The sequence below is a fragment of the Equus quagga genome, unplaced genomic scaffold (assembly GCF_021613505.1).
Source record: "Equus quagga isolate Etosha38 unplaced genomic scaffold, UCLA_HA_Equagga_1.0 73442_RagTag, whole genome shotgun sequence".
In the NCBI taxonomy this organism is placed as follows: domain Eukaryota; kingdom Metazoa; phylum Chordata; class Mammalia; order Perissodactyla; family Equidae; genus Equus; species Equus quagga.
In genome coordinates, this window is record NW_025802777.1 from 9,340,387 (window position 1) to 9,363,800 (window position 23,414).

General features: G+C 40.0%; 1 protein-coding gene across 1 annotated transcript in view; it reads right to left on the bottom strand.

Annotated features, from left to right (window-relative positions):
• Positions 1–23,414, bottom strand: part of LOC124234256 (intersectin-1) — a 204,100-nt gene that overhangs the window by 109,972 nt on the left and 70,714 nt on the right. The window contains exons 5-11 of the mRNA XM_046651506.1: positions 22,288–22,448; positions 15,756–16,007; positions 14,115–14,211; positions 10,748–10,848; positions 5,353–5,416; positions 1,895–2,032; positions 180–295 (exon numbers count right to left, since the gene is read on the bottom strand). Coding sequence (XP_046507462.1) covers positions 180–295; positions 1,895–2,032; positions 5,353–5,416; positions 10,748–10,848; positions 14,115–14,211; positions 15,756–16,007; positions 22,288–22,448 — 929 coding nt within the window. The remainder of the gene's footprint in view (positions 1–179; positions 296–1,894; positions 2,033–5,352; positions 5,417–10,747; positions 10,849–14,114; positions 14,212–15,755; positions 16,008–22,287; positions 22,449–23,414) is intronic.

Below are 23,414 nucleotides of genomic sequence, written 5' to 3' on the forward strand. Positions count from 1 at the left end.
ACATAGTGTTCTTAATTTTCTACACATATCCAAATACAAAAGCATATTATGTGTCTCCTAAGATCTGTTAAAGGAACACAGTAAGAATGTCAAAAACTAAATTTACTTTTACCTCCATCTTTGCCTTAGAGATGGACAATCTCTAAGATGATATAACTCAAACATAAAAACTGCCTTACCAGGTAATTTCTTTTCTAGTTGTTGCTGTTCATCTTCTAAAACTGGTTCCTCTGGTAACCTCTGATCTACTGATGTCGAGCTTACGACAGAGATACCACTGCCAGATCTAACTCTTCTGCAATTGTGGAAAAAAAGAAAAAAGAAAGAAATTCACATAAAGCTATCTAGGTACAATGGAGCAAATTATGGAAAAGAATTTTTAAAGATTATTCCATATCATAGAGCAAATTTCTTTTTTTTTTTTTTTCTCCCCAAAGTCCCAGTACATAGTTGTATATCCTAGTTGTAGGTCATACTAGTTCTGCTATGTGGGACGCCGCCACAGCATGGCTTGATGAGCAGTGTGTAGGTCTGCACCCAGGATCTGAACCAGCAAACCCCCGGCTGCTGAAGCAGAGCGGGCAAACTTAACCACTCGGCCACAGGGCTAGCCCTGTAAATTTCATTTATAGCGAGAAAAAGATAAAGATTTGGTCCTCTCTATTTATAAAGAGGTTTTAGAAAATGAATATTTGAGCATGATCAGACTCTGACTGCCAAGTTTGTTCAAATGGTTAGAACCCCTTCAAAATTAGGGCAATTCCAAAGGATTGAATTAGTGAATAATCGTCAAATGGCTAGAGCACTGCCTGGGACACAGCAAGTGTTTGCTGTTACTACCACTACCCTTTATGGATTGTTAAATTCCTCCAAAGGAAGATTAACAGCTCAGCTAAATGGGAGCATCTCCTTTCCCTTTACAAAGTCTCTCCATTTTTACACATGAAATGTCTACACTTCATAATCCTTACAACAAACCACTTAGTTTACTGATTAATTTCACTTTAAACCATTAACCTTGCTCTTTTAAATCAATTTACCTATCTTTCTTTTTATGCTTTTTTATCAGCCTCCAGAGTCAAGTAGTGATTCCTGCAGCTGTGAGATTTTATGGACCAAGTGCCCAGCTCTGGGTTCCTCCCCACACAGTCAGTCCTCTCAGCTTGCTCCTGTTCCGTGCATATGCTGACGGTGATGGCTTCATTTCTCTTACTTTTATGGGGATTTTTTCCCCAGTCTTTCCTGACGTTTGAGGAAGTACGATAGAAATTCTTATCTGTGTTTCTTTCACTCTTCTTTGCACTTATAAGATCTGCTATTTGTCTTTAAGCTAAAGCCTTGAGACGTAGCTGTCTGGGGGGGAGCGGGGAGCGCGCATGTGAGCCTGGAGGTGGAGGACACCAGTCACTGTGGCTTTCTCCCCGCTGGACCTTGGTCTACCCTCTCGACACCTCCACTGAGACTGTGTTCCAGACTAGGGTAATCTTCTTTAATTATCTTCCTGATAATAATTTCTACATTGCCAGCATTCTGTTACCTTTCCAACATACAGAAGTCACAGGCAGAATCTCCTTGCTTTATTTTCTATGTATAAGTTGATACAGGTTCACTTTGCTAAAATTTTTGGTGAGCTTTGATTATACAGATTGGTACAAAAATCACCAATTTTTTTATGTTTTACTTGATTGTTTTACTAACAAACTATAAGTACTTCAAAGAACAGAACAGGCCCAAGATTAACACAGAACCTAGATAAGAGGATTTTCTTGAATTCATAGATATTTCATTCACTCACCAGCAATAAAAGTGACCATAAGATACACAGCTAACAAAGCCAAGTTTGTAATCCACATACTCAGCACACAATTTCTTATAAGAGCCCAATGTTCCTTACCTAAAGGAAGGTGGAATGTATTCTGGAGGCAGGACAGGTGGCAGTGGTTGGCCAGACATAGCTACATCAATTAGGTGCATAGCCAGAATAAATTCTTCTGCTGTGAGTTTTCCATCTTGATCAATGTCAGAAAGATTCCTATTCAACAAAAAGTTAATTGTAATCTAGTTTCATGAAAACGCATGCTTGTTATTATTCATAAGTGATTTAAATGTTCTATTTTCTTATTCTGACTCTAGGCCAGTTGGGTCTCCCTGTGCCTCAGTTTATAAAAATAGTACCTATTTCATACTACTGTTGCAAAAATTAAAAAAAAAAAATCCATATAGTTGGGATAGTGGTCAGTATTCAACAGACGTTAACCATGATTATAATTATATTCTTCTCAAATCTTGCAAGCCCATTTAAAACGTATCATACACATATTCTAAGTGTCTTTAAAGACTATGCTTGGCAAACTATCGGGTCAGATAATAAATATTTAAGTTTTGCAGGACACACAGTCTCTATCACACTGAATTCTGTCCTTGCAGCAGGAAAGCAGCCATAGACACAAATAAATGAATGGGTGTGGTTGTTTTTATAATAAAACTTCATTTGCAAAAACAGGTGCAGGCCAGTTTCGGCTCACTGGGCTTAGCTGGCCAACTCCTGACCTATGCCTACAAAAGTGGATCTTTATGGCCGCCAACCACAGAGCCAAGATATTTTCTGCTCCTTAATCTCAGGTTTCAATTACCACCATTCTTCATAATCAACTTGCCCTAGTAGCTAATTAGAGTAAACCGATTTTTCTAGCAAGTCCAACAATGTGATTCTACTTAACTTCTGGACACCAAAAGAGCATGCAGGACAAGGCTGTTCACCAGAATCCCAACAGGACAGATGCTCCATTGGAAACCTGGCTTTGCTGATGTCACAAATCAAGAAACTCCTCTTAAATCTGAAATTTCCTCAGGTGGCATAAACTCTTTTGTTTTTCAAAGGTAAACTTCCATAGAGTAACAGTCACCCTTTTTAGAGGACAGTTGTGCGAGGTTTGATGAACATATTCGGTTGTGTAACTACCACAATATACAGAACAGCTTCATCAGCACCAAAATTCCCCCATATCTTGAGTCAACCCGTTCCTTTGGCCCCAGCCCCTGGCAACCAATGATCTCTTTTCTGCCCCTGTAGCTTTGCGTTTTCCAGATGCCAGGCTCCCAGTTTTAAAGAGAACAGAGCCACAGGGAAAACCCCTGCCTGCTCCTCCTTTCCATGTCCCACCACTAGCCGCTCCTAGGTAGATCCCATTAGAAGGCAGGGGAAATTCTTATTTGTTTTTTTCCTCATACTTGACTATTTACTTGCCTATTTACAATGGCTGTAAATATTTAATAAAAATATCTTTTTATTGTGTAGAAGGAGAATATAATAACTTTCTAGTAGGAGAAGTCTCGAGTATTTTTTTCAGAGGGTAGGTTATAAATGAGAAACTTAAGCATTTCAATATATTCTAGTGTCATGAAAAAACCTAATAAACTGCCAATCAACCTCTATAAATGTTAGCTCTTAAGTTGGCATTTCAGAGGGCCCTAGGATACTGGTACGTATCCAGACTTAAAGCGGTCGGGATGCGCCACAGATGTAAGATGTTATTAACTGGCCTATTATTATTCTTTCGTAAAAGGTTGATCCTTTAATACAAAGCAGAAGGGACCAGGACTGGAGCTTGACCACTTAAGAAGCAACCATATCAATGACCACTGCAGCAAATCATGAACTTAGCATGTAAGCAGTTTCATTACAGACCAGGCTTATTTTCTAGGCAGAATCAATGAATAATGCATAACCCAGAGACACATACTTTTTAAAAAAAATTTTTTTTTAATTTTATTTTTCCTTTTTCTCTCAAAGCCCTCCAGTACATAGTTGTGTGTTTTTAGTTGTGGGTCCTTCTGATTGTGGCATGTGGGACGCCACCTCAGCATGGCCTGATGTGCAGTGCCATGTCTGCGCCCAGGATTCAAACTGGTGAAACCCTGGGCCACTGGAGCAGAGCGCTCAAACGTAACCACTGGGCCACGGGGCCAGGACCTACATACCTCTTAAGAAATCATTATGGTTAACATTTAAATATAAGGAACCCAAAGGACCTAGCAATGCCTACCAACAACTTTTGAAAATCAATACAAAATAGACAAAGAGACATTTACATGCCTCCTGATGAAAGTATACAATATCATCTCCGATGCAGTCTTGCAAAAAAAACCAACCAAACTCAAATCTGATGAATGGCTGTCAATCAGGGATGATTGATTTTGTACCCCAGGGACATCTGGTGATGTCTGGAGACATTTCTGATTGTCACATCTAGCAGTGGCGATCTACTTGCATCTAGTAGGTCGAGGCCAGAGATGCTACTAAACCACCTATAACGCACAGGACGGCCCCCACAACAAAGATCATCGGGCCCAAAATGTCACTGGTGCTGAGGTGCAGAAAACTTGCTCTAGATCTAATTACCAACCTACAGGAAATACAGGAATAAATTAACACCACAGGATGCAATCATCAAAAGTTAGACTACAAGAAACTATAGGACAAATGATCTGGGTTTTTGTTTTTTGAGGGGAGGAGTGAGGAACAAGACAAGGGGGAGTTTAAAGGTTAAAGGAAACTTAAAAAGATTTATCAACCAATTGTTGCAAAATGTAGATTTATTTCAGTCCTGATTTGAACAAATCAACTATAAAAAAATTCTGAGGCAACACTATCTGATAAACTTAATGATAAGAATTACTATTACAATTTTTAGGTGAACTACAGATATTATAGTCATGTTAAACAAAAAAAAATCCCTGGGGCCGGCCCAGTGGCGCAGTGGTTAAGTGCACATGTTCCACTTCGGCGTCCTGGGGTTCACCGGTTCAGATTCCGGGTGCGGACATGGCGCCGCTTGGCACACCATGCTGTGGCAGGCATCCCACATTTAAAGTAGAGAAAGATGGGCACAGATGTTAGCTCAGGGCCAGTCTTCCTCAGCAAAAAGAGGAGGACTGGCAGTAGTTAGCTCAGGGCTAATCTTCCTCAAAAAAAAAAAAAAATCCCTATCTCTTTTGGAAATACAAGCTGAAATATTTGCAGATGAAAACAATATAATGACTGAGATTTGGCTTAAAATAATCAGGAAGGAGGAGGGGAGAGCCAGGACTAGCCATGAGTGGAGACTTACTTACGCTGCATTATGAGTTCTTAAGAATTCATTATATTAATCTCTCTGCTTTTGTATTTTTCAAAATCAAAAGGGGAGAAAGTAAGAGAGGTAATCATCATCACCCACTGAAAAATTCAGCATACTGTCCGCACGTGCCCCTATAAACAACGGCATCAATCTAAGGACTCATCAGGCCATACCAATTTAAGAAATAATAGTTTCCCTATGCAAACCAAGGAACTTTTTATTCCTTACTTACCATATTGAAGCCAGCTGAGCCTGTGGTAAACTTGATTGCATAAGGATAGTTCTTGCTTGGGGACCTAAAAAGAAACCAGGACACAGACATATAGAGGAATCAGCAAATCCTCACTGTGCAGGAAGACCAGCGTTCTGCCCACACGGCCTGCGCAATCTCACGCGATCACAGTGCTTTAAACAATATTTGCTAGTACTCAAGGGGATTTGTGAAAAGGAAATTAAACCCCAATGAAAAAGGTGAGAAACACAAAGCTCCACGTACCCAATAAATTTTTGTTAAATGGATGTTTAATGAAGAGTAAGTAAAAGATTAGAGTTTCAAAATATAACCTGCCCTTTTGTCTGGATTACCATCTCTATTTGTCTTGGGCTTTTATTTGCATTTTATTTGCATTATTCTGTCTAAATTCAACATCTTCTGCGATGGTCTGTTGCCTCCACCATGACTATTAGACAAATGCAGAGAAGATTCAGACTCTTGGAGGAGAAAGAGATCTTAGAGAGAAGTCTTCTAACCATTTCACTATACAGACTTGAAAAAAAAAGAAAAGTGATTTGCTCAAAGTTGCACAAACGGCTAATATCACAGCCATTTCTTACGTTAGCAATAAAGAAAAATTCCTGGAATTTCAACTCTCTTCTCAAAATCAGCTCTCATTTCTTAAATACTTGTAAATATCTTCATTTCTGGCATGAAACTAGCTTTAGCTATGAGCCAAAGGCTACAATGGGAGATTTTGACTGTTTCAATAAACCAGGGTTAGGGAGAGAGAGACAAATATGTCTTATAGCCATCACTGACTCCCAAGGCACCTCATCAAAAACACAAAAGTGGATGTGTTTCTGCAAGCAAGCTGTAGCAGTGAGGAATTTCTGAGGATCACAGCAAGGATCCAGCACAGGAAGTATCAGAGAACAGCAGAGACAGCGCTGAGGCTGGGGGCACCGGGCCTGGTTCCATCTAGAATTTGCTGAGTGACTTGGGGTAGGCAGTTTCCTCACTTGTTGGACCCTGGGTTTCTCATTCCAGAGGTTCCTTCCAGATTTACAAGTCTATGATCCATCGTATAAGGAACTGTAACATGGAGCGGAGCATAGTGCTGGCACAGAAAAAGTGCTCGATAAATGGGAGTTAATATTACTCACAATACTTTAACTTTCATTTACACATGAAATATGGACAGAAAAGCACACGTGAATATATACATGTGTATTTTTACATGTGCACTTGTATACAGCTCAAGTAATTTGCCAAACTGAAAACAGTCAACAGTACCCAGAGCATGAAATAGCACCCCAGAAGCCCTCCTGAAGCCCCTTCTCACCATTCCCTCCAGCCGAGCGTAGCCTAACGTCCGACGGCACAGTGTGTCTTCTGTTAAGTCTGGGTTATTTTGCTCAACATATTATCATGTGTAGTTGCAGAACATTAACCCTAACGATAGTTATATCGTTATGTGATTATGTCACGATTTATTTCTCCATTCTACTGTTGGTGGGCATTCAGGCAGTTTTCAGTTCGGGGCCGTATGAATAGCGAACATTCTAAGCTTTGGTGAACATGTATACACATTCCTGTTGGATGAGTGTGTGTGAGTATTGGGAGCATCTAGCATAATAAGCAATCTTTACTGAATTTCTATGAAAGTTCTAAAGGTTCTGTGGAATACTGGAATGAGAAAAGTTCACTGATCATTGTATTTAGTCTCTAACATCGTATTTAGAATGTTGGCAACATTAAAGTAGAACTAGCAAAACTTTAGTGAATTCTTTAATTTATACTTGTAACAATTCTGCCCGCTTCAGAACTAAGTTACTATTTCATCTACTCTCAACAAAAAGTGTAACAACAAAAGAAACGATCTAGCCCTGGATCTGGACATCAGGGACGTGGATTCTGGAAGTGACTCTTCTCACACCCTAATGACATGTGACGTTAACAAAATTACCTGCACTCTCTAACAGGAAGTTCCTTCATCTCTGAAATGAGGGAAATGATCCAGAACAAGGATTGGCAAAACATAGCCCAAAGGCCATATCCAGCCCACTGCCTGTTTCCGTAAATAAAGTTTTATTGAAAGATAGCCATGTCCATTCATTTAAGCATGATATATGGCTACTTTTGTACTACAATGGCAAAGTTGAGTAGTTGCAACAGTGTATGGCCGCAAGCCTAAAATGTTTACTATTTTGCTCTTTATGGAAAGTTTGTTGACCCCTGTACTGGAAGATCACACTGTCTTTTGCAATTCTAATACTTGACTCTATGTGCCCTATGACAAGGTTGTGAAACATTAAATTAGATCAGCAACAGTGAAGATAGCATCTTAGCATAACAGGACAGCCTAAAATTGAGCTCTAAGTGCACAGAACTATCATGTAGAAGCCTACGTTCAGAACAGGATACCAGTCTTGGAGTACTGGCTTATGAGGAATCATTACGGGGATAAACAGAAATCTCGAGTCCGCAGACCCTACTAGGGCATCCATGTGCAGGTAAGGAAGCATGAATGGAAAGAACGGAGATAATTAAATGAAGGTGATGTTTTATTTCAAACAATAACTAAGACTAGCTTTTGTGCTTACCATACGAACAACCAAATAACATATCCATTGTTTCAGAATGCAAGAAGATAATAAAATATCTCTTTGAGAAGAGAGCTAGCACTACTAGGATTATCAGAATTCTAGAGCTACTTATACAGCCTTGATTAAAGAACAGGCCCTCTTAATTTATCAGACTGTCTCTTTTAAGACCACCCAATAGGATACTCATCAAGTTGCGAATGAACAAGGGGATGCCCACATAACCAACTGCATCAGCTAAATCAACCCAGGTAATCAATGGGGGGTAAGCTGTGCTGCTGCTAGACCAGCTTTCCCTCCCACAGTGATTAGCTCATATCACAAGCTCAGAAGTTCTCACTATCTTCTGCTTTGGGGCCAATCAATGGCATTCTTATGCCCACAACATACTCTTACAGATGTAGCCAGAATTAGATGGCATCCAAAAGAAGTATGTGAAAGTAAAACACAATGGTACTCAGGCATCCCTCTAACACCAACAGCGCATTATTAACACTGGGGATTTGCCACAGGCTACAGCACAGACCAGTGAGGCTGCAGTTTACACGCAGCTCTCGGAGCACTATGATTCCACCCTACTCCAAAACACACGCGTAAGGATAACCTAGATTCTCCTCTAATCGATATTAAAACACAAATTTTCCACAACTCCTATACTTTAACTGGTATTCATAGCACTAGGATGGCACAACTCCAAGGCTGAGAGCTATTGCACTAGATTAAGAAATTGTAATTATATGCAAGTTTTTATGATGCTTTTTAATTCCTTTAAAACAAGAAGCCACAAAAAAACAAAACCATGAAGGAAGAAAAACAAGAAATTAAGAATATTAAATTATATATTTCACTCGGGCCTCTTTATATTCTGGGACTTTTCTCAGTTTTCTTGATATTCCTCTTATCCTTAACCTGAGTGAGTAACTGCTTTGGGGGCCCAGGATTCATACAATTATTTTCATGGTTGTGATCATGACAATGATCTTTTTATTTCACCCATCGCAACACAACTGCTCTGCTTCCATCAACAGTCTTATTTGGCCTAAAATATACCCTATATTGATTCCTCAAAAAGAGGAAGCAAACTAAATTTCTTTTATTTATTCCTATTTTTAAATTTACTGTAAGAAATCACTCTATTTAACATTGACTATACAAAGATCTGGTTTGAAAATAAAATTCCCACCTTAAATTCTTGCCCGGACAAAACAGTAGTAAGTATACCAATAAACCTTAGCAAATTCTGCTCTTTCCAGCATATCTCAAGCTTTACTTTCTGTATCAGATATTAAAAGTTCTAAATATTCCAGTGCCTGGTTCATTATCTTTGAGATGCAGATACTGTAGTTGGACTATTTTAATTAACGCACAGAAACACCAACAATGCTTTGAAGAAATGTTTTCAGATTCACCGACACTGTGGTCCTGGGTCTGTATGGAGTACTGGTGTCAAACTGTGTTACACAGGACAGTCACGCGTTGCTTAACGAAGCAGATACAATCTGAGAAATTGGCCAGCAGGCGATTTCGTCCTTGTGCGAACATCATAGAGTGCACTTACACAAACCCAGATGGGCTAGCCCACTGCACACCTAGGCTGCACGGTACTAAGCTATGAGACCACTGTTGTTTGTGCTGTCCATCGGTGACTGAACTGTCATTACGGAGTGCATGGCTGTACTCAAAACTATATACTGAATATTCCTTCAGTGCCCATGTAAGCGGGACTGGTGTTTCGTTCCCTGTATAAAAATGACAGCTACTGCTTCAGCAGAGTGAGCTGGCATACAGAGAATCTGCGTCTACTTGAAATTCCCCCATTCAGATACAAATACATGCTTATTTGAGATGACTGCTGAGATCCCTTATGGGGACACGGTTCAAGACTAGACCAGAACCCTTCAAAGTCTCACCCAATCCTGACTTTTTAAAACAAGGATGAATTTTTCTTTTGGAAGTAAAAACTGCAATTGTAAGTGATGGTAAGAAGCAGATAAGATAGTAAGAATCAGAAATTAAAAGTGTTTTGTGTTATATATCAGTGCTTTTCCACCTCAGGAAAACTAACCCATTCTCCCTTCCTTTCCTATTTGTTAAAGGGCACTTACATTTTTCCCTTTTACACATAATGTTCATCAGAGGTCTCTATTTTCCTTTATCAAAACTATGCTTTTCTTTATGACTCTCTAATCAATTTTAAGTGTTTAACCCCTCATTAGAAAGGTTTCTGAACAGTATCCGAAAATCCTTTGTACTCTTCTAACACAGACTATAGAATCTTTTTTTGTAATCCATTGACATCACATAATTTAACTCTGGCCTTTTATACATGAAGAAATAAGATCAGTATTGGTAAAGGGACCTCCACTAGTCAATGACAGAGCCAGGTTTCAAACTCCCCGACCAGTCCCCTTTCATCCCGCACACTGCTTTAAACACTGACTCTGCGAGCAGGCAGTTTCAAGTTCACCTACAAAGCTGGACTTCAGAACTTGAACCAGATTTTGTTCACAGCAGCACTTCTTTGCTAGTGCTTTGATTTGCATACTAGTGGCATTCCGTGTGCAGGAGGATCTTTGGTCTACGTTCCGTTTACCAAGAAGCAAAGTGGCAGGAGCCTGTGGCACTGGAGAATAAACTAACTGTGACATTATCAGTAGATGAGAACTCAAGATGAGAGGGACAATGAAAACACTGTTTAGAAAAAAAATAGAGAAAGACATTTGCAAAATATCATTGGCTCAACATCTATAAACAATTTGCATTCAGAACAAAGATACTTCACTAAATTAATTCTTATTTGCAAGTACCTGTTAGATGTCCACTCATAGTTTTGTCATGACTGTTGAACAATTGTCTGTATTTCAGTCTGGATGACTGAGGAACAGCCCATTCCGCCACTGGAGGGACACTGGACGGGACAAGAGGGAGGACAGGAAAAAAATGACTAACAGTAAGAAACAGCCTAAGTTCTTTAAAAACAGTAAACTAAGAACTCCTCTAGAAAATTAGCTTTAACATCTTATTCGCTTTATAATCACTATTTCTGAATTTTCTGTAATGAGTATTTTCATTTTTTAAGGTTATAAACATTTCTCTCAAAACATATAAGCTCATTATTTTTCCAAATCAAGGGTAAACTTAACAGACCAAGTGGCTGCTTCAAGTTATACATATAATTTAATAATTTAAAGTTTCTATAAAAGTATGGACAATCTCCTTGGAAGTGGCGTGATACAATAACGTCCAGGCTTTTCTAAACTTCCAGAACAGTTATCTTTTGGTTTAAAAAGTAATGCTGACAGCAAACAAATAATTGCCTAACTTACTACACAACAAAATACAGGATGTATTTCTTAATGAAGGGAAATTGTTTCATTCTGGGAAGTTCAAATTCCCACAAATGGAGAGCTTCCCAGAGACAAGAGAGCACTTCCAGGGGCTTGGCAAGTCAGCGGAGCAGTGACGGAGCTCTGCTTTCTGGACTGCCATCCAGACCCCACCTTTCCTTGCAAATGTTCAGCAACGCAGACCCGAGGAACCCCTGCCAGCAGTCAGCTTGGGTCTAGACCTCCGCAGTGAGGAGTTCCTCAGAGTGGTTCCCACCCGGGTAGCACATTGGTACCCAAGGCTTGTTAAGAGCCAGATGTCTAAATCAGGCAATTTAAACACAGTGGCTGAGCTGACTGTAAACATGGCATCCCACTTCCAGGAAAGATTACAACCAATGCCCCATTTGCAATTTCCTTTCATTTCAACAAAAATATCCATTTCTCACATGTAAAAGCAAAATTTTAATCATAAATTAAACCTATTCATCCTTATTTATGTATATTATCTATGCACTTATACTTACTATATGCACTTCTTAAAGCATAGAAGTGGCTCCCAAACACTTGACAAGTACCTATATAAACTCACCTTTTCAATTTTTATAAATTTCTTAATAAAAAACACTTACCAAGATCTATTCTGCTGTGAGTACTTCTGCAACAACCCTCTCATTTTAAACTAACTTTTTGCTGATTCCAACTCTGGCCTATTTGTTAAGAAGCTAATTATCTTTCTCCTGCACCCCAGGAATGCAGGGTGTTACACACAGAAGGTGTCCCAGATTAGACTTATCAAGTCATAGTTTTCTGCCAAGTTCCTGAGAATTTAAATAGACTCAAAACTCATTAATAGGAAACCAAAAAGTTAGATGTGACATTACCAAAACTTGCTAGAAATTTCGACTATTGAAAACATGACTACCAAAAAAAAAGTTGTTTTAATAGCATTAATGTTTGCTAATACTGATTGTTTATTCGTTCTAATGGCACAAATCAATTTTAAGACGGATTTCAGAAACCCTTGTGGGGAGCCCGAGGAGACTGAAAACTTCAGCATGGTACAGGAGAACACGTGAAAAACAGGGAATTTAGTGTTAGCTGATCTGAGTTTAACTCTCAGCTCTGCTACCGTTTGCTGAGCTGCACAGCACGACTCTCAGACAATAACTACTGCACAGGGGTTGTGGGGTTGAAGGAGATTAATGAGGTATTTGGCAAAGCAGATGCTCAATAAATGTTCCCGCATCTTAGGAAGAAAGGCTGAATTACGTGGAACACAAACACCTGTGTACCACAATTCACTGAAGTTTTTAGAGCAAACTTCCATGGGCAAGAACTCATGCCTTAAAATCAGAAAGAACTCAGTTCAACTCTTAGCTCTATCGCTTAAGAGTTACGTTATCTTGTGCAAGTCACTTAACGTCTCTGAGCTTCTTCCTCATCTACACCATAGAGAAAATACTACAGTCATCTTATGGGGAAGAAGGTGAGCTCTCAAGGAGCTAACGTGCACAGGGCACATGGTACAGTGCTTTTCAGTTGACGGATTCTCTTTAAATCGTTTTTTAAAAGATGAATTTCTGAATTATATTAAACATGTTTTTCTTCTCTTTAAAGTGGAAAAACAACTTGATTCACTTAGGAAAGATTTCTAATGAGGACTGAAACAAGAAAAGATGGAATTGTCTCTATTTACACCCCCTTCTCATTCTAAAAGTTTTGAGATGGCTTGCAAGAGACTTAATTTTTAATCTTAGTGTAGCAGAATGCAAGGGAAACAAAGAGGGTAAAAATAAATATATATGAAAGATAACATGAAACCAATATTGGCCAAAATATAAGCAATAAGGTCATGTAAGCTTTGCCAAAATTGAGCCACATATTTGATTAGTAACAACTGTCCACTAATCTGAATAACTCATTTCATAAAAGTTGATCTTTTTTTTTTTGTTGAGGAAGATTAGCCCTGAGCTAACTGCTGCCAATCCTCCTCATTTCACTGAGGAAGACTGGCCCTGAGCTAACATCCGTGCCCATCTTCCTCTACTTTATATGTGAGATGCCTACCATAGCATGGTGTGCCAAGTGGTGCCATGTCCACACCTGGGATCTGAACCAGCGAACCCCAGGCCACCGAAGCAGAATGTGCCCACTTAACTGCTGTGCTACTGGGCCAGCCCCTAAAAATTGATCTTAAATAATGTTTACTAATAATCCACACAGACTCCCTAAGATTATTTGAGACAGAATTTAAAATAAGGCCAATTATGGCTCTAATTTTCATATTTAAAAAGTTTATATATAAACTTTTTCTTTTTTTTGGCTGAGGAAGATGAGTCCTGAGCTAACATCTGTGCCAACCTTCCTCTATTTTTCATATGCAGGTTGCCACCACAGAGTGGCTGACGATTGGTGTAGGACTGCACCTGGCATCTAAACCTGCAAACCCAGGCCACTGAAGCAGAATGCGCCAAACTTAACAACCAGGACACAAGGCTGGCCCCAATAAACTTTCAAATGATTAACACAAAATAGTTAATTTGCTTTTTTCCTTCATACCTAGAGTTCTATTTTATTAGTTTTAAACATTTACTACTACCTATTTATTATACTCTTAAAAAACCAACATGCAAAGCCTTTAAAGGGAATGTCATATCTTCATTCTGTCATCTCTCCAACAAAAAATGGTAAAACTTAGTAATATTATACAGAATTAAGAAAATTATGGGCATTCTACAAAATAAAAGACAATAAATACAGAACATGGCTAATTCATTTTCAAATTTATGAGTTAATCAGATAATGGCTTTACCCAAACTGCCCATTTAAAAACAAGCAAACTTACCTAGCCACGTCAAATGATTGCGCCTTCTGTAACTTAGTGTTTAATTGGGACCCTGGACCAGATCTACTAAAGGAAGAACTCTTTGGCAATGTGGCTGCTGTAAAAATAAATAAGTGTTGAATAATTTTAATTCTACAAAGATAAGAAGCTTTTCCCTATTTACAAAAATTAAAATGCATAGCCATCAAATCAGAGGCAGAAATTATTGCTCCCTTCTTACCCTCCTGGACTCAGAATGCATTATTCCCTCCTTGCTTCCTGCCCTCTCACCAAAAACATTCCTAGATTTACTTGTTCCTACTGAAAATTACCTTACTAGGCAATAATGTTTACATCCATAAAATTTTACTCTTCATTAAACATTTGGTGTCACATTTTAAAGGATCTGTTCCAACAGTTAAAGAAGTAACAGCTGAAATATATAGATGGCATACTCTGAACTGCACTGAAGGAGCTGAAGTATTAGTCCCAGATGCAGGAGCCAGGGAGTCACAGACTTGCAGTCTTGGCCAGATAACATGTGACACTAGGGAGGGTCAGCTTCTGTGTCTGATTCTCACTGAGGCTGGTTAGCCGTGTGTCAATGGAAAAACTCTGAGCCTTAGCCACACTCCCCTCATCCCTGCCTCCCGTCTTGCAACATTTGCCGTTGGCCGCAAAGACAAACAAGGCCGAGTGTGTGGATTCACCAACACTCCTGGAAAAACAACTGCAAGCACTTTCTCGGCGGCCACCACATCTGCAGTCACAGTCACACGTGAAAGATGAACTACACGTGACAAGAAAACCTTTAAAGAAAGAGGTACATTTAGATTCTCTGGCCATAACTTACAGACACATCCTGACAGATATAATAAATCCAGGGGAATGGGCACAGAAATGATGATTGAGATACAACACTAAGACCCACGCTGTCATCACTGCTGAGTTCACTCAGGCAGATCCAAAGCACCTTTTTAAAAAACGCTTTCCATATTGATAAGAATTCAGTAAGATTTGTTAGACTAAGCCTATCTTTAGCTACAGTTTATGTTTTCTTTTAACTAAAGGGAAAAAGACTTGGAATAAAGTCTCAAAAGGAGATTAATGAAACCAGGAACTTTTTAATCCTTTCATTCAATTAAGCAAGCACGTAATACTACAAGCTTAATATATTCAATCATTTAATAGACTTCCTTCCTCCTTGTCTGATTCACTCCACCTCCTCAAAAAAAAAAAAAAATGCAATGTTCTTTTTTTCTCCTACATTATTCTACTCCGAAGGGACTGGCTTGTTTATTAGCAATTCACAGCAGCTGAAGAAAAGCAGTAACTGATACCTGGAAATACATGTTCAAACTGCAGTTGCTCTTGTCAAGCCCTTGAAAGGAAAACTATGCTCTCAGTCTTAGTCGCTGAGTTCACCTTTGTCCACAGCGGCACCCAGAGCTCCTTAATTCCATTCCCCTTTCTCTCTCTCTAGCCTAGCCCATCCCATTTAATGTGCTGAAAAAAAGCGAGAAATTAAAGGGAAAAAATGAAGATGTTTTCCTCTGAAATAATATACCATTGAAATATAATCAGGAGGTGAAGATTTAATAAGAATGAGGAGTAAAACACAAGTGGTGAGAATTCGGCCTGTGGTTTCGGCAGATCACATACCAGGATGAGCGAATGCAGGCAGAGGTTGTATAACAGGGGGCGCCCCGTTGGCCAGGGGAGGCACTGCTGCTGTAGGAACAGAAGACACGAGGGACGGAGACATTCCCACAACCGGAATGGATCCCAGGGGAGGCACTGCTGCTGTAGGAACAGAAGACACGAGGGACGGAGACATTCCCACAACCGGAATGGATCCCATTGGCACTGGAGCAACAGCTGTAAGTGGTGGCACGCTGGCGATACCTCCTATACCTAAGAAGGAAAAAATCCAACAAAATTCACTCTGGACCACATTTCAACATTCAATGATAATTAATCCAGGATTGCTTCAAGAAAAACACATTCCACTTGTAATATATTTCCATTTAAAATACGAATTCAGATTAATCATTTTGAAGAGCACCAAAAATTACGTCAAGGATCACATCAGAAGGGCTCCAGACCCACTGTGAAGAGGGATCTAGTGGCCAAAGGCGAGGATCAATAAGAAGAATAAGTGCAATGGACTGAAAGCCTCCAAAGAGAATTAAATTCACAAATTCATAATGACATGTAAAAACAAATCAACGAAAAACATTCGAATTGGTCATGAGAGGTAATCGATTCACTCTTTTGAAAATAGTAAATAAAGGGAGAAAATAAATCAAATATTTATCTTGCCTTTCCTTTACATCCTGAACCTCAGAGTAACCAAAGATTTGATGGGGAAGTTTCTCTATAGAAATACTCTAACCAATAAATGAAAAATAATAGAACTAAAAGAAACGTTTCCTTTCTTCTTTGTTTCCCTAACGCAACTTGTGCTATTGTGACACATAATATCACAATAATCACGACATACCACAATAATTATCACAATATATCACAATGTGACATCTGGTCCTCGTTCTGGTTCGTGGCACAGAGCTCCTAAAACCCTTCTGATTTCCTGAGTGATAGTAACATATTTTAATAATATTTGGTCTTGGTCCCTGGTTCCCAGCATAAGAGCTCCCAAGACCCTTGGAATCTCTGGGGTGTAAAAGAGTGTCTTTTGTACACTAATGAGGTGACTGGTGGCTGGGGGGCTCCCTAGATAGCCGAAGGATGGAAGGTGGTCACAGGAAAAACCAAGGCATGATTAGAGGGTTGGAACTTTCAGCCCCACCCCCTCCACACCAACCTCAGGGGAGGGTAGAGGGGCTGGAGACTGAGCTAATCACCAATGGCCAATGCTTCAATCAATCATGCCTACGTAATGGAACCTCCATAAGAACTCCTACCCTATGGGGTCTGGAGAGCTTCCAGGCTGGTGAACACAGCCCTCGGCTGGGAGTGTGGCACACTCCAACTCCACAGGAGCAGAAGCTCCTGCGCTCCAACTAATCAGAGACGTAATTTTCTTCACCTTCAACGTGTATCACTTTTTCTCAAATCCTTTTCCTCTCCTTCTTCATTTCCTTTTAATTTCTGAAATCTTCCTCTTTTACTTTATATTTCTGTGCAGACAGTATCTCTTATGTGGCTTCTAGTTTAGTCTTCATTCCTCTGAAATGACTTTTTCTTTTATTTCTTATTCTTTCCTGACTTCTGTCACCTTATTTCTGAGGTTTGAAAACTGATTTCTGTAGGTCTTTCATGACTTGTATCATTTTCTTAGTATCTTTTTGCTTGCTTTGAAACAGTAGGTTCCTGGAGTGCTGTCATTGTCCACGGGGCTGTTAATTCAGCTCTTCATTCTCTCTTTTCTAATAATAACTGTGTGGGATTCGCCCTTGCTTGAAACTGCCTGTTGCTCATTTTTATGTGAGCCTTGCTTCCTGGGATCTCGTCTCCGCTCTCCGTCCCCACTTTGGTCTTGACCTTCTCCTTCTTTTGTCTCCGTGTCACTGCCCTGTTCAATTTTGATTCCACGCCCAGTCATTTCTCCTCGGTGTGGAGTCCTGCCCCAGAAGGAAGGCTTGTTGGATTAGTTTTGAGAGTTCCTAGGGACTAGACTGCTCCAGATCCTTCAGGTCTTATCCCGGGCACAATCATTGTGAGTATTCTCTAACATCACAATGTTTCCATTTTAAGTGACCTACTCAGCTTTTATAGAGCCACTGCGAAGACTATCATCTTTTTACCAAGTGACTACCTTTTCTGAATGGATGAGTATTTCTGAATATTTCTAAATAAATACATCTAACAGAGGTTGTTTTGGATGCCATCCCTCTCGACTATGCTGAGTCTTAATTCTTGAAATTTTCCCAACTCTCCTCAACCACTGAACTTTCCCTCTCTACTCTAAAAATGTGCGAGCACTTCCCATCTTAAACACACCATCATTCGGCTCACATGCTCCTCTAGCTATCTCCCCTGTAAGTTAAACTTTCTCCTTTTCCCAGCCTCCAATCAGGCTTTGGTCTCTCCCAGTCCAATGAAACTGCACGTCAAGACCATGCACAGACTCATCTTGTCAAATCCAGTCACTTTTCTGTCCTTTTCTTACTCAGTCTCTCAGAAGCAACTCAAAGAATGGAGCACGCCTTCCTTCTTGAAACACTTTTCTCGGCTAGTAGGACACCAACCTCCCCGCTCTTCACTGTTTCCTGGCTTCTTCCCTTTTATACCCCTTTAAATGTCACAGACTGCCAAGGCTTGGTCCTATAGGTCTTCTGCCTACCCTAGCTACATTTTGTCAACCTAAACAAAGAAGAAAATTGAGGCAAGCTCAAATTACCAGAAAAGGAGTTTTTTAGGGAACAGCAGAGGAACCGCAATTTGGGACCCACAAACTGTGCAAGCAACAGGCGAGCCCGTTGAGGCTTTGAGGTGGGTTGTGTTTACGGGCAAGGAGAGAGGAATTCAGTTAGAGTCCATGCAGCAAGTTCATTGGCTTGAGGATGGGGAGAGGTTTCTGGCGGACGTTCATTGGCTGAGGGATGTTTCGGTTTTCAGGCATTTACAGAAAATCAGTCTCAGTCCTTAAGTTTTGTTTTGCTGAGGACACATGTGATGTGCGAGTGTCTCCATTTTACATCCTCCAGTTCCATTTAAGACTGAAATCCTTTCACAACTTTCTCTCTAAGATATCTTACCCAGTCCCCAGGCTTTCACTGCCATCCACACTCAAACTCTCCCAGAGCTGATGGGCCCTCTGAGCTGCAGACACATGGATGGACTTTTCTGCCTCCTGAACACCCCAACTTGGAAAGCTACTTGACCCTCAAGCCTAACACGGTCAAAATCTGATTTACTTCTCCTCCAAATTACACGCTATAACTAATCGAATTCTACCCTATCTTCCACATTGATTATCACCTCCGGGATCTAAATCACCATCATCTCTGAGTTCCCTCTGTTCTACTGCTGTGCCCCTGAAACCCACATAACACAGATTACTTTTTCTAAGTGTCCATCAACCATGTCACTCCTCTGCTTAAAAGTTCTCCATAGGCTTCAGCTGCACTTAGAAAAAGACATTCTAATTCCTTAGTGGGTTTTATCAAGCCCTAACCCCTCTGGCTTGTGTCTTACCTCCCTGATCTTCTGACTTATCAGTATTTCAACCACAATGCTCTCGTTTTTGTTCCTCACACACACCAAGCTCATTTTTGCCTTAGGACTTTTGCAATTGCTGTTCCTTTTGCCTGGAAGGCTTCTCTCGTAGGTCTTCACATGGCTCTCATCTCTAAGTCAGCTCCTCAGAAAATTCTTTCTGACCACCCTGCCCCATGGGTCACTCTCTATCGTGTTACCCTGTTTTACAGAATTTTTTATCTATTTGCTTGCTTCCCCCACTTGACAAGAAGCTCCATAACAGCAGGAGCCATGAAGTCTTGCTCAGCACCAGGCTCCCAGTAACTAGGACACACAATAGGGGCTTAAAAATATTGGTTTAATCTCATAAAACCACAGATTCTGGCCAAAAAAAAAAAAAAAAAAATCAAACAAAAGAAAAATAAACTCCCCCTGAAATAGTTGGGTCCAGAGTAAAAAACGAATTATGCCGTGGAAAGAAGAACGTACAGGCATACTTACAGAATTTCCTGGAATGCAGCTGGTACCCTTAGGCAAGTCACAACATCACTGCACCCATTTTCCACTTCTTAACACTGGGGAGCTGAACAAAATTACTGCTCAACCCTCTGCTGCCCTTAATTCCACAGTGTTAACATCTGCATTAACATATGCAGACAATAACCCTGGAAAAGTGACGCCCCAGTCACCCAGAAGGTTTGGTGATAAAGAAGGTGGCGAGAGAGAAGATAACATGGAAACCAAGAGCCTTTAGAAAAACCGTGCTTGGACACGCTCTACCTCCCTTTTGTGAAATCTGGTCTTAGGCAAGTTATTCAACTTCTTAGAATCTTGGTTCTCTCATTTAAATAACAAGGCTAGGGGGGCCGGCCCGGTGGGTCAGCGGTTAAGTTTGCACGTTTCCCTTCTCGGCGGCCTGGGGTTCGCCTGGTTCGGATCCTGGGTGTGGACATGGCACTGCTTGGCAAGCCATGCTGTGGCAGGTGTCCCACATATAAAGTAGAGGAAGATGGGCACGGATGTTAGCTCAGGGCCAGTCTTCTTCAGCAAAAAGAGGAGGATTGGCAGCAGATGTTAGCTCACGGCTAATCTTCCTCAAAAAAAAAAAAAAGGCTAGTAATTTCTGCATACTTTTAGGGTTATTGTTGTGAGCAAATAAAATACTTTATGTGAAGGCACACTCTCTAAGGGCTAGGAAATGCCTGGTCAGATAATTTTTACTATTCATTAGGAAATAATGATAATAGTAATCAATTATTTTGTTCTCAGTAGCCAGAAGAAGTGTAAGAAAAACATTAGCCCGGGTTGAGCTGAGAGGTGGAACTAGAAATACTATCAGAGGCCAGATCTCTGAGTAACTCGGACAAAGTGGATGAGGATCGTGTACTTGAACTTTTCTTACGTTCTGATATTCCCTCGTGATTGATCTCTTGAAAATAGTTTAATGTTGATGTGATGAGAACAAGGGGAGAAAAGGCAGTGGAGAAGCCCAGGGGCAGAGCTACTGAGGGACTGGCAGGAAGTCAGATCCGAAATTCCAGGTCCCCTGGGTGGCAGTGTCAGGTTACTTAGGAGACAGTAAAACCCTCGGCACAGTGAGGCCACCACCTTCTGAAAGTTAAATCAGCAGTATCTCTAGAGCTGAAATTCCTCTGGCAGGAAGGAATGAGAGAAGACATATTAAATGTTGAGGGAAGAATTACTGACACCCAGGTTTGAGGGAAAAAGAGGAAACAGGATGCCTCTGGTTATCTGACCCTTTCTCCACTCTGAGGTTTCCTCTTGCAGCACCGGAAGGGAGGCCAAAAGAAAACTAAACACCCTTTAGCTGTTTTAACACATGGGTCCTGACCAAACGTTGGCTAGGAGGACCTTCAGAGATTCAGAGTAACTTCCACTTAAATCAGCTGGTTAACTAAGGGCTTAGGAACCGTGAACACGCGACGGACAAGACCAACAGGCCTGGCCACTCGGGGGCCGCACTGCTCACTCCTGCTCTTCCAGCCTTTGCTCTTGAGCTTTCCTTCTCTTGGATCACTATCCTACTTGCCTAACCCTAAACCTGCACCTTTCCCCTTATAAAAACCAGTCTTGTGGCTAAACTTCACCAAAGAAAGGCAATGCATAGCTTGTTCTTAAATCTATCAGGTAAAAGCAGAGCATTTATTTATCTCAGCGTATCATAAATTGTATCAGAGACAACCCGAATTACTACTGACTGCCCCCTCCCAAATCCACTTCGCTTTATCACCTGTCATCAGATATATCAGGTCTGAGAGAGGGAAAGAAATTCTATCCACAATTTTCATGTTTTGTTTAAACTGTCTAAGAACTTTCCCATGAATCAGATGTTGGATCCCATTACTGTAATCTTTAAATCAAGCTAAATAATTAAAGTCTAGGGTGAGAACAGAGAAGAAATCAGAACTGTTGCTGATCTTGGTCAACTATTTACTATTTAATTTTTAAGAACAACATCTGGCTAAAAGATAACTTTTTATAGAATCGTGTTTTTAATTGAGATAACAATGTTTATTTTTTTTCTTGCTTCATTTTGTTCTAAGAATGAATTTAACGTGGCCAATTGTAATGTGGCCAAGTGCCTCAATACTGTGAATTAAACAATATATTTCTAGACCCATAATCCCAAGGACTTGTTTATACACAAGAAAAAAACAAAAATGTTATGGAAACAGAAAACCAAAAGGAAGTATGCGACAATGTGAAGGGTCAAGAATCCAGTAAAAGCAAGGAAAAGAAAAAAGACGCAGCAGAGGACTGCCAATCTGTTCCTTTTCCCTGACACTCTGCACCTGTGCTTTCATTTCAGCTACTCTCATCCTCTGGTTACGCAGAATGTGAACGGACTCCTTCTCCTCTAGCACTATCCTCCCGCATAGGGCCATCATTTTTCAGACAGAATTACCTCCTAGAATTTCACAATGCTACAAACTGAGAGGGGAAAAAAAAGCGAAATATTTATTTTAAAATATACAATGCAATATAGGAACCAATTCCTTTTCAGACTTACCAAATGCTGGTGCACTAGAAATAGCAACGGGTTGCTGCTTCATAACCGGGGGAAGTGCGGAGGGGAGTTGATATCCTTGTAGCTTCAGTTTGATAAGTTTCATAGCAATGGAAAACTCCACTTGATCCATTCTTCCATCATTATTCATATCAGCTAGCGCCCTGCAAACCAACAGCATGGGCTTAGAACAACTATGACCTTAAAGGAACCTCTCCCAAACCACCCCTCCCACCCACACACAAAAACAAAATAATCAGCTCCCTTAATCCTGGAAAGAACAAAACAGAACAAAACAAAGCAAACCAAAACAAAACTTGTTTACCAAGCTATAGGGAGGAACCTAGACATACTGACAAGATTTTATATAAACATAAAATACTTTTTATTGTGTTATTCTTTACTTATATGATATACAAGGTAGTTTTTCAGTCTCAGTGTCAGGATCTGTATTTTGGACATCAAGCGGGCTTTCTTTTTGGAGTGATGAAAATGTTCTAAAACTGGATAGTGGTGATGGTTGCACAACCCTGTGACTAGACTAAAAACCAATGAATTATATTCTTTAAAACTGTGAATTTTATTATGTGAATTATGTGACAATAAGCTGTTTTAAAAAAGCATTTAGAAACAGTTTATTTCTAGAGATAATTAGGTTGCATCAGCTCTGTGGGGTTCTACAAACCTCACCATGGAGGCATGACGTGCTATCCTATGCTATGATACTATACTTTTAAAGCTGTGAAAATCAATTAAATGAGCTTACAAATGTATTTACTATTTGAAAATGGTACTCAAACAAGTGGAACTTCCAATGAGCTATTATGTATTTTCTCAAAAAAGAGTAAGCAAAAGGAAGGAGTTTGTAATTGCCACTGGAAACTATATTATGCACACCCAAATTGTATGTATTCATGACTTAACCTCTTCTGCATGAAAAATGTTCATTCAGATTTCATTTCTTTTAGTCCAGATATAAAAAGCATGAGGATTTATTTTTAAAATCTATCTTAAGAAAAATTTTAGAAGACCAGCTACTCCAATTAAAATCCCAAGACTAACAATCTCTTAAATGAGCCACATCCAGATAGTGTCCAAAAAAGAAAATTAAGTTACACAGAAAATCATCC